We start from the raw sequence: 12,340 nt of genomic DNA, 5'->3' as shown, positions 1-12,340 counted from the left end.
CCCCATGCTTTTCTTTGTGCACCTCACTGCGGCTCAACGCATGCCTACCCAGGCCCCTGACTGTGGCCCTCGTCCCCATCCCAGCGCCGGTAGAGCCGTGCCAAGCTGTCCAGTCGATGGCGAGTGTCTCCCCGGCCAGCGAGGCCGAGCCCGCCGCTAATCCCTGCGCTGTCAGAGAACCCGGCTCTGAACTCATCCTGCAAACCAGGAAAACGCTCTAATTGGGGGATTTTTCACATCATTAACTCCGATGAGCAGCCATCCCACCCCCCTCTGCCCCTTCCTCTCTCTCTTCCCTTCCCACTTCTCCGTTTCCTCTCTTACTCCTCTATCATCCTCTGTTTGTCTCCCGTTCTATCTCTCCCACACTCATTCTTAATCTGCGTCATGTCTGCGTTTCCTCCCTCCCACTCTGCCCTCCTCTGGAAAATCTCTTTCTCCTTTTATCTTTTCTTACTTTTGCCATTAAAACTTCATCGTATTTTGGCCTTACTCTCACTGGTATTATCCAAAAGAAAATTGCTTGCTGAACAACAGGTGAATCCTAGTCGGAAGAGTAATGGCCTTGGATTTTTTAAAAACAGCTTAATTTTCTGTACGGATCTAAAGAATGTGCATAATTTAAAATTGTCGTCATGCATAGCACACAACAGTACCAGTTGGCGCAGTACTGTAGGTCCTCAATTCACCTAATATGTAAAAAAATGTCCCTGATTTCCATATGGCCTCTGTCGCGAGGTCTGTCCAGGCTCCATCTGTCTAAAGAAAGTGGTTCACACGCTGAGGAGAGCAGCTAGAACGGCCATAGTGGCCCTTCTGTGAACATGTGCTGCAGCGGCCATGCCTGCCTGCTTGGGGGCAATTAGGGAGCCGGGCCCTTTGGTCGGACCCCCGTCCCTCTCCCCCCCGAAAAGCCCTGATTGATTGGAGTCTCATCTTTCTAACAGGCTGGCACCCTGCCACCAGCCGAGGAACAGGGGGAAAGGACAGGGGGGGTGGAAAGAGAGAAAGACTCTTCATAGGAAGGCCATTGAGAGCCATAGTGCTATTATTGGGGGGAACAGACAGAATTAATGCCCAGGCCCCATATACAGTATGTCAGATGATAATAATTACCCTGTGGTAACCTCGGGATACTTTTCGAGGGCTTTCAGGCAGAATAATTATGTAGGAACAGGTGAACCAGCCAACACATATACAGTACATGCATTGGAAAAAAGGGGACAAATATTCTATTAAACTACATTTATTTTCAGAAGGAATTAATTTTTTTTTCTCCAGAAAATGGACATGAACATTAAAGAAGATCAAAAAAAAACAAAAAAAAACAACAAAAAAAAAAAACTAAAACATATACAAACAAAATGGCTATACAGGAAACATATCCTGTTCATTTCCACATAAAACATTTCTGAAACACCTAGTGCATTATTTACATTACCTAACCTTTGGCTTATTCTTGGTCCAAAATCACATTTAAAAACTGTTCTAAAGACGCAGTTTTTTTGTAAGAGCAAACCATCCTTTGTTCTAAAGGATGCAAGGCCCTGGTATAGGGGTTTCTAAACATCACTAACTAAGCACATAAATATGAAACATCTGCTTGTTTTTCCTCGAAAGGTTCTAACAGTGGAGCTGACATTGAACCAAAGGGATGTGCTGTTATGCGTTGCTGCTTTTATTGTGAAGCGTGTTTTGTTGTAGACACGTATCTAATTACCCATAGTTAAGATCCAACCTTTTTGTTATAAAAGAGCATTGTGGCAAAATATCTTTCTTTCAATTGCACTTTTTCAATGAAGACTTTCATCCCTCAAATTCCAATCCATCAGCCGATGCACTCATTAGAATGTCTCAATTTCAAAATAAAATCCTGATATTTCTACGCCTCACATTAAATCATACACGTAAGGTTACTTGACTCTGTGCTACTCTAGGAGTAATAATTACAACTTAATAGTTACAACTCCATAACAGAACCTAAATGACCAACATTATTCAACTAATGACCCTCGCAGCGACAATCCGTGTTTTTTCTTGTTTCGACACAGAAGGGGGAAAAACTTCCACGACAAAATGGCTACAAGGACCTATTTAGTGGAGCCTGCAACCGTTTCCCCCCCCTTGAATCTCAAACAAAGAGGATGGGCTTGGATCAATTGTGCCGAACAAAGAACAAACTATGTGGGGTGACACATCACATAGGGTTCTTTCTGCTGCCCTGCACGTACACGCAGCCACCCAACACCGAGCTGCCAACAGGCCTTCCCCTCCAAAAGCCAGCCAAGCAAGAAATGGTTACTCTCTTTCTTTCTTTCTATCTTTATTTGTCCAATCTTCCTTTCTTTCTCACCACAGAGGTCACGCCTCTGTATTGCAATGCCATACCTCTTCTATGTTCTAGTGTGGACTCGCTGTTGCAACAATTATTAACACAAAATATAATTCATTGTTCAGAACTAATTATCTTTGCACATGGGTGTTTTTGGTATATCGAGCCCTGGTCCTCTTAGCAGCCGCCGTCACCTTCCTGTGAGTCGTTACTTACTAAAAGGGTGCGTTATGTCCAACAGCCTCTTTCCACTGATATCTCGCAGATAAGGACAAATCAATAACGGAAGATTTTTCAAATCAGCAGAAGGAATGACATCTCCTCGCCTCAGTTTTTTAGGATTGGTACCTTAACTTGAAAGATATGAACGCTTGAGATGCATTTCAGAGTGAACTCCCTTCATCTTACTACAGTCAGGCCAGGGCATCCGAGCAAAATATTCAATATTCTTCAGTGGGTAAAAAATTGGCTACCTGACTTTAGAAGGGGATTGTAACCTCACATTATATCAAAAACGTATAAAACATATCAAAAAAAGGGTGAGATTGCATTGCTGTCACATTCAGAGACACAGCCAGGTCTGCATACCTCAACATTCAAACGTCTGCTCTCACAAGCAAATAGGACGGGCCTTCATTGACAAATTCGTTTTTGCTACTGATTAGCTGACCCCACCGTGAAAATGACACAATTGGATTAATTAGTTTAAACAAACTAAAGAAAATTGGAATGTAAAACACAGGAGAATGTTTTGTTTTTTGCTCGTCATCGAAACCAGTGGAAGAAAAAAAGTGTTTCCAAAGCAGGAGATTTATCGTCACTAGTGATCATTTTGATTGCAACTAAGAAAATGTCTGAGGCACAAACAAGAAAGGAGAGGAAAAGAAAAATCACAATATAGGGAAGATACGATTTCATAGCATTACACAATGTATCAAATTTAAATCTTTGCCTTCGGTTTCCAATGTAAAAGCATTCGGGACCATGCCGATCCCAGAAGAGATCAAAGTACTGTGGATTTGTGCTTATGGAAAAATGCCTTCAAAAACAAAGGAAACACATTCAAAAGGAAATGTTGTTACAAATGAGCCCTGGGAAATCACTTGTCAGTGACAAAAACCATAGTTTGTGTCGCCTCGTTCAAAGCTCCAGGTCTTGATCTGAGTGACAGTGAGAAGTATGACAATTTCAACAAATCCCGAAACAAGACATGACACGCCATGGAGACAGGGAATATGGAAGTCTGGTATTTAGTGGTTTTATATTCAACAATGCAGAAAAATTCAGATCCACTTGCTGCCTTTGAGTTAGGAAAAACATAAAAAAAATATTGCTCCGTATCGTGTGGATCGTGTGGAAATCATAAATCCAGTTTCATTTTCTTTGTTTTTGACTGTGGGTCAGAGACACATCTTTGCAATCTTGCTTTTATCATGCAGTTCATACTGTCAGAGATCCTGTCAAACAAAGAGGACTGAAGAAACAGATTTCATTGTCTCCCTTTCCTATTGTCAATTGCATAGGTTGCCAGGTTTGCTAGTCACATGGGTTGCCAGGTCTTGTCCATTGACTGGATGTGCTCCTTGGCTTTCATCCTCAGTGCTGCGATACTGGAACTGCGCTGATCCACGTCCTCCAGAGGGTATTTATCAGAGAAGGGAGCTGGACACTGGTACGGAGGGGGGGCCATACTCTGCATCCCCTGGCCCATGGAAGGATGAGGATGCTGGTGAGGATGAGGATGAGGGTGAGGATGAGGGTGAGGAGGATGAGGAGAGGAGTTGAGGAAGCCGTGGCCAGGGTAGCCCGGCTGGAGACCCTGGGTTGGACCCATAAAGCCCGGGATGCTGTGGACCGGTGTAGCGCTGGACAGAGGAGAGGTCAACCAGGGGTCCAAGGGAAGGGAGTTGCTCATAGGACCCACGTTGGTGTGCACGGGTGGAGGGCGATTAAAGGAGAGCATCGGCGAATCATGGAGCTTCATGGTGCTGGCATCCATCTTCTCCTGACGACGCCATTTAGCTCTACGGTTCTGGAACCACACCTTAAGTAGAAAACAGTTGATAGTTATTGACAAATGGCAAACAAGACGTCATGTTAGTGGACAACAGCATGACGGCATCCCGGCAAAGAACACCGGCAACGACAAAGTTAAAACATTTTAACTCTTTGCCATCCTCCAAGACGGAATCACAGCCGGATGTGACGTAGCTACCTTACGGAGGCGGAGAAAGCCAGGAGCCGGCTCTACAGCGCATGTCTTCTGCGGCTGCCAGGGATTTGCACTGCAGTGACTGACTTTTCTCCGGAATATCGCAATTCAATGGCTTCAATAAAAACCGTGGATTGATATAAGCGTTTTTATATTTATTAATTACATGGAGGCTGTGTGGTGCTTGTAGCGAGGAAGCAGATGATGGATTTGGACATGGATGGTCTCACGTTGCACGGTTGGGATCCGATGATAAAGTTGCCGCTCCAGGTTATTACTTGTATAATAATAAAACTCTTCCTCTGCTTTGGGCTGCTCCCGTTAGGGGTTGCCACAGCGGATCATCTGCCTCTAATACCTTCTGTTCTGCGCATCTTCCTCCCTTACACCAACCGCCTGCATGTCCTCCCTCACCACATCCATAAAGCTTCTCTTTGGCTTTCCTCTTTTCCTCTTGCCTGGCAGCTCCATCCTCAGCATCCTTCTCCCAATGTAACTCTCATCTCTCCTACACACGTGTCCAAACCACCTCAATCTGGCCTCTCTCACTTTTCCACCAAACTGTCCAACCTGAGCTGTCCCTCTAATGCACTCATATTATATATAATAATATAATTCAATATGAATAATTATTAATAAAGAAGGGCTTCTCTTGCCTGTGGAAACCAGGTGATCAGCCGTTGATCACTCAGTTAACAGGTCACTAATCACTATCAGGAAACATCTCTATAGATGTTCTCCTTCTCGAAAGCCGCGTAACAATAATAATAAATATATCCATAATGCAAAATAATCCATTGTCAAACCTGCTTGGAGATGAATATGACGCTTTCGAGCCGACGTGTGTAAAGCTAACCAACTATGAATAACAATACGTTTTGGAGGGAATTTAACATTCAGTTAAGTTTGCAATGAAATATTAACAGTAAGCTGCATTTTTATAGCTACATGCATTACTAAAATTTCTATATATAATAATAGAAACAGAATAATTTAGTTTAATTTATTTTATTGGAGTCACCATCATCATAGCAACATATCGTTCAGAAAGTGCTGTTATGCCGTCTCCTGTCCACCATGTTCCATCTGGATGCAGCATAAGGGAGATGCCTGGAGTGTAACTGTTTTTTAGACGCCAAATTAGCTTTATTTTCTGTCTAAGTTAATTGTCTGGCTCACTGTTTTTTATGCTTTTTTTTCTTCTGACCATGCAGAATTGGTTCGACTTCATTTGTGAGTGTATATCATCTATATACTTGATCCAATAACCAGAGGTGGGTGCTTCTAGGGACGATTTGCCAACGGAATGAAGAGTGAATTGGTTCCAGTGCTCGGGTGTCATCGTACCTGAACTCGGACCTCTGGGAGGTTGACCTTCATGGCCAGCTCCTCGCGGCTGTACACGTCAGGGTAGTGGGACTTCTCGAAGGCACGCTCCAGCTCGTGCAGCTGGTAGGTTGTGAAGGTGGTGCGGTTGCGTCTGTGCTTCTTCTTGGGCTGATCTTCCTTGCACGGCTCCGGAGACTTGCCGTCGTCGCTCTCTATGCTTTTCCTCAATTCGTTCAGTTCTCCATCACATTTGTTGGTGAACAGGCCCGTGTCTGGAAGAGCAGAGAAGGAAGGAGGAGAGAAAGAGATGAGCTCTCCTGATGTGACTTTATAATTTTTTTTACTACTTAAATGTTTTCACTTCTACGATTAATCTGCAGGAAAATGTTGTGTTAGTCGAGCAATGAAAATCTAATAAAACCAGTGGATAGTAAAGATTAATTCAGTAAAACGTTAATCCAGAGTCCAGAACGAGATGTTTCCAGTACAGCACACATTAGTTTGACACCTGTAACAATAGGCTACTGTAGGTCAGTGAAGCAGAGAGTGCTGTGAAAACTTGAAAAACACTCCTAATCGGATTTTAAAATGGCGTTTTCATTGCCTGTCTTAGAATCAAACCTTCCCTTAATATCTGGAAATCTTTTACAGTAAAATCTATGACTTACATCACTTTTTTTTTTTATTATATGCTGAATTTGGAAGCAAAATGACTGTATTTGTAATGTAAATGTACTACTACTACTACTTTTCTGTCATTATTTGCCCTCTTGTGGCATGTGAGGTTTAACTTGCAGGATTCCAGCCTGTAATCTCAGGGGGCAAACAAACACAACTGGTCTACCTAGTCTAAACAAGCAAAGAAATATACCACTCACCCCCAGCGCCTCCACTATCAAAGAAATGCAGTTCAACATAGGAATAAACAAGTCCTCAGCACTGCCAGAGTGTCAGTTAAATTTGCCCCGGCCAAAGTAATTGAATTAATTTACGTGCTTAGTTGCCCTCTCCAAGCAACTGCTCGGATTTACCTCTGCCAGGAGAATGAACTTCTGACCTATGACCGCTGCATTGTCAGGAGCAACAAACATTTTGCATTGCAGCCATTTTGAAAAACTGCAGCTATTAGGTATTGAAGTAAGATAAAAAATAACATTAAAGGTATTTGCAAATATTATGTTGCACAAATCTGGCCAGGAATAAATACATTTATTTTGGGGCTTGTTTTTATGGGTTAGATAAATCAGGACTATACACCAATGTAACATAATTCATTACTGATCTTGTAATTAAAATAATGACAGTGTTTTATTGTAAATTTCCCTTTACAAGGTTCTTCATATTTACATTTTTTGGTCATTTCTGAGAGTACAGTACATTAACTGTGTGGATGCAAAAGTATGACAAATTCAGTTTTAGTAGCTAGAGATCCATCAACATATAATTTGTGAAAATATACTGGTATGAATTTCAAAATAGATTAACTATTATATTAACAATAGTATAGTCAGAAAAATATTATTATTTTCCTTTATTTATCCAAGTAATCTCAGAATTGAATATGACAATCGTATAATGAAGCATTTTTAACAAACGTGAAATAGGAATATAATATTTTTGGGGTGGGGGGGGACAATTTCTTCAAGAGAGTAGTATAGATTTGAAAATGAAAATATTGCAAATATTAGAAAAATGCAAAAAATATCACAATATAATACGTTTTCTTCATCGCCCAGTTTTACTCTTTGGCTCAATTTACATATTTCCATTCTTACTCAGTGAAGCTTCCAAACTGTGCATATGAGCGTCTTAAGGGTATGAGTGTCTACATGGAGAGAAAGGGGAGCTGGTCTCTCAGTCACCAAACAGGAGCAGAGGTGGGGTCAAAACGGGATTTTGGGGTGGGGGGGTGGGGTTCCATTTATCTATCACTCATTAAGCTACAATGACAAAGCCTAGGCTCGGACAAAGGCAGAGGTCAGGCTTGGTTCAGTGACCAGCTCTGGGTCTGTCAGCCCATCACAACCAGCCGTCTCAAGGCAGCCCACTGTTTACCAGCCAGCACCAAACTTCCACACAGAGGGACACCGTGTGACACTATGCTCATTCAGCAGGAAGACGGCCAACTAACTAACTTACCAGCACCGTCAGCCCACTATTCTTTATAGAACAGTGGGCAACATCCAACTGGGTGTCTTCTGAGTCCAGTTATTAACTTATGGTTTTGTATTATAATCACTTTGTTAAGAACAACCTCAATCTGCTTATCTCCGGCCAAAGTAGAGAAAAAAGAAAGGTAGGTTTTATACTGTGTTTTCCCTACAAACCACCTGCCAAACACTGCATGTGAAAATAGCCACAGATTAAAGATGATAAATTTGATTCTGAGACAGAATGGTAAATAATAACACCAGAATGAATTATTGTAAAATCTAATCCGCACAGAAGATTAGGGGAAATTCCACAAGGAGATGGGATTGGGGGCATAAACCCACTACAACCTCTTCGTCTTTAATTTTTTTTCCTCAGTCTCTGGCCACATAATTCACAGAATACTAGTAAATAAAGCTTTCCATGGCAACAGCATCTAACATGCCTTTGAAATCTGCCTTCTACTGATATTTATAGAATAGAATACCTCTTTATCTCCATTGTACAAGTACAATACAACAAACTCTGTGCTATGCATTTGAGGACCGCCACAGTATAGCGCCCAGGGACCAACTCCCGCTCTTTTGCCAGTGTCTGAGCATCGACAGGAGCATTAACCCGAACATACATGTCGTTTTGATGCGGGAGGAAACCTACACAAACACGGGAGAACATGCAAACTCCACACAGAAAGAACCTGCGACGGCCGGGATTCGAACCCAGGAACTTCTTACTGTGAGGCAACAGTGTCAGCATGTAAGATGATGTCATGTTTTGTTGAGTTCTTAAAATTAGATTCCAGTGATTCACTCCATCCGTTTATCAAACCATGGCTGAAATTACAACAATCAAGAACATATCTTTTTTAAAGGGCAATTTTTTGACTTTTTTTCCCACTTATTATCTTGTATCTTACATAGCCATAGCCAATATGAAGAAAGAGAAGAGAATCTCTTGGCCACTCCATGACAAAACCCAAAGAAAAGAATCGGAATTAATAATTAAAATAATAATTGATTCCAATGCAAGCGCATGTCTTTGTCTTTTGACTCCATAGGAAACGGCCAACAGATTCTCTTCTCTACTACAGCGTCCAACTCTTTGAGAAGCTTTCGGCTTCTTCACACAGCCCTATACGCACATCGATATCTGGAATAAGGACACACTCTGCAAAATCAACGCCCTGTTATATTTGGGAATGACCACCGTCCCGGCCGACAGCGCCTTACCGTGGTAGGACTGCTGCTCCGTGCCGTCTCTTAGGGAGGAGAGGTGGCCTCCGTAGCCGTGGTTCGTTGAGGGATCCTGGTGCTTCCCGGGCTCCATGAGGCCCTCCACACCCAGCTTGTGAGGGCCCAGGGCCCCCGTCGGGCTGAGCAAGGGGTCCTGGTCCTTGCTGAATCCCAGAATGACGTCGATGCTGTGGACACGGCCCCCCACAGCTGCCCCTCCACCTTTCCCCATCTCATGGAAGTTGCTGGGCGAAAGGCAGCTTTCATCCACCAGGCTCATGGTATCTAGTGATAAATGCATCCAAGCTGCTGGGCTCTGACTCTGTCCTGCAGGCAGGGAGAGGAGGCCAAGAGGGGTACAAGAGGAGGTTGTTTATATATATATATGTGTTCAGTATATACAGTATAAATTGTTAGTAGTATTTTGATTATATATTTAGTCGTATATAAAACAAAATACTACGCATTATTATCTCTTTCCATAATTCTCATAACTATCAATGTCTCTGTAGTCTTGCATCTCTGTACTTCTTCTAAAATGTTTTTTAAAATGTATTATTAAAAGATTATTATCGACAATGCAGAATGCATGACATTAGATATCTTCATTATGACAAACCAAAAATCAATAGTTAACTTAACGGCAGCTATATAATTTGTAGAGTGAGGGAACAGATTTCAAGTTACATTGACATTTTCGAGAAATATACTACCATATTACAATACAGACCCACTTTATATTAAAACAGATTAATGATAGATATTATTAGTATATTTCATTAACTAATCACAGGTCCATAAAAACACAGACATGCAGTTGTGTTTGAAGGCACACTTTCTCTGTGAACTGTACCAAATACTTTTAAGTATATTTAAAATGACCTACTGCTGTTAAATATAGCCTACAGTGAGAATTTAAAAACAGCTCAATGAATAACATATCAGAAGTCACTGACGAGTAGCAGCAGCTTTCTCTCCTGGGTTTGTTATTTATATCCTCAACAATAAGCACAATGTTTCATTTAACAGAGAATCCATCTCATATAACGAAGCAAAAAAAAAAAAAAAGTTTATCTCCATTTGAACGCACCATTTTGGTAGCCAACACAACAAGAAGTCACATTTGGAAATCCTAACTTTTTTTTGTTTGTAGAAATGGTAAGAAAAAAGTATTGAGAAAGTACGTGCACGGAGCCTACCTCTGTGAAACGAGTGCGTTGAGCTGTTCCAAGTCGCTGATGCGAGTATTCCACCTGTTCCTCTCAGCAACTCGCCCTACGGCCACTCACACACACGCCCCGATCCACTGCGTGCACACTCTGCACAGCACAGCCCGCTCACCTCGCATCCCTCTCAACCATTCCTCAATTAAAACAAACTATTTCGGCAGATACACCTTGACCAAGGGGTTGGAGAAGTGACACCCGATCACTTACAAGAAATGGGTTTTTTTAGAGTTAAGTTCACTCACACACACACACACACACACACACACACCACTCCGACATAGAGTGTAGTAGGAGAGAGAGAGTGACTAGGACAGAAAGAGCGAGAGAGAGAGAGAGAGAGAGAGGGAGAGAGAGGGATGGAGGGGGGGCTGGAGGGAATGGGAGTAAAACGAGGGGATTAGGAGAGGTTTATTAATTGGAATCCTTCCCCTTTAAGAATGATTGGCAGTTGTTTTCTGGTCAAGTAATTGTTTTAAATGTCATTTCCATTCACCCCCACAGTAGGAGGCCAGGGCTAATGAAGCTCCGACAGGACTTTCTTTTATAAATTTATAGTTTTAAAGACAAAATAAGCCGCTGCAAGTTGTCACTAATCCCCCTATTATTCCTGTCGGGGACTACATGATAAAAGAGAGATAGCACACATGTGTTACCATTGGATGCAGCAGAAAATAAAAATTGAAAAATTGCAGTTAGTTTGCACTTCGCTAATGGTTCATCTGAAGTGCAAGTACTGGAACTTTCCCTCATAATCTCACAGATTATTCCCTGTTTAGAGAGGCCAGTGGCACTGTGCAAAATTAGACACATTTCTTAAGAATTACAGAGGCCCAAATATCTTAACAGCATCCTCACAAATGTGTTTGTTAAGAATAAATAACAAAGAATAAATATTCATACCTAAAGTTCTCCAGTATAACCAGTACTTGGAGTTTTACAACAGAAGTAAGTTGGCTGCTTATTATCTTAAGTGCAATGTGTCGTCATGTATTTGGCCCAACTAGGATTTAGTATTGGGCTAACAAATACGTCATTAAAATAATAATAAATGGAAAATAAATAGTCCGATTTGACCAGACAGATGTAAGCAGGATGTTTCTAATACTGATCTGTGGAAAACTGTTCCGGTGCAGGGCAGGGCAGGGCAGGGCAGGGCAGGGCAGGGCAGGTCAAGAGTGTGTTATCAGTTAGGAATCGGAGGTTCACCAGAGCTTAGTAAGGTGAACGTCACAAAGATCAGCCGTGTCTCCAGTGATGCTCAGGAGATTTCCTGTGACCTCAATAGAAACCTATAGATAAAGTGGAAGAAAATAATGTGAAAAGTTGCGACTGCAGAAAAGATAAATCATTTGCGATCCAATGGCACACACGGATTGCAATAGAAGGCAGGACGTATAGTTTCACATCATTTCTTAATTTCCTATTATCAAGGGGCTTCTAAAAAATGTATGAAAGATCCAGTATGTACATTGTTCTCCATATATTGATATGTAATGTCTTATATGTACAGTATGTATTAAACAAACATAGATTTTCTCTATATTTTACTTTTTTTTTTTTAACATATTTTAAGATTTTATCAACATATTTCAAAATAATTTTGGATATCTTGGACAAGCAATTCAAATTATGCTATGACTACATGAGGTGAAGCATACTTTCTTGACCTTGAACACTATGAGCCGTAATGACGCAAAACAAAAACATGTTTTGTTGAATAGCACCTCACGCCGTACAGTCCCAAGAAAATACTTTTGTGTCTAAACTCTTGTCACAAATTTGGTCCACAAGTACAGTATCAGCTTTTAACCCGACCATACCTGCGAAAGCCCAGCCTGTGATCGCTTCCAAGTGA

The 12,340-nt window shown here is 41.6% G+C and overlaps 1 protein-coding gene across 1 annotated transcript; it reads right to left on the bottom strand.

The window, feature by feature from the left end:
* Positions 1 to 3,872: 3,872 nt before the first annotated feature.
* On the bottom strand, positions 3,873 to 9,557 carry rx1 (retinal homeobox gene 1; the record flags this gene model as incomplete). The annotated part of the gene is made up of 3 exons (XM_080014436.1): positions 3,873 to 4,376; positions 5,892 to 6,145; positions 9,254 to 9,557. 3 exons carry the CDS (start codon positions 9,555 to 9,557, stop codon positions 3,873 to 3,875), a joined length of 1,062 nt encoding a protein of 353 aa, XP_079870562.1.
* Positions 9,558 to 12,340: the final 2,783 nt, after the last annotated feature.

Source organism: Zeus faber (assembly GCF_960531495.2).
Source record: "Zeus faber genome assembly, chromosome: 1".
Taxonomy (NCBI): Eukaryota; Metazoa; Chordata; class Actinopteri; order Zeiformes; family Zeidae; genus Zeus; species Zeus faber.
The sequence above is the reverse complement of the archived record's forward strand: the minus strand, read 5'-3'. Positions and strand labels throughout refer to the sequence as shown.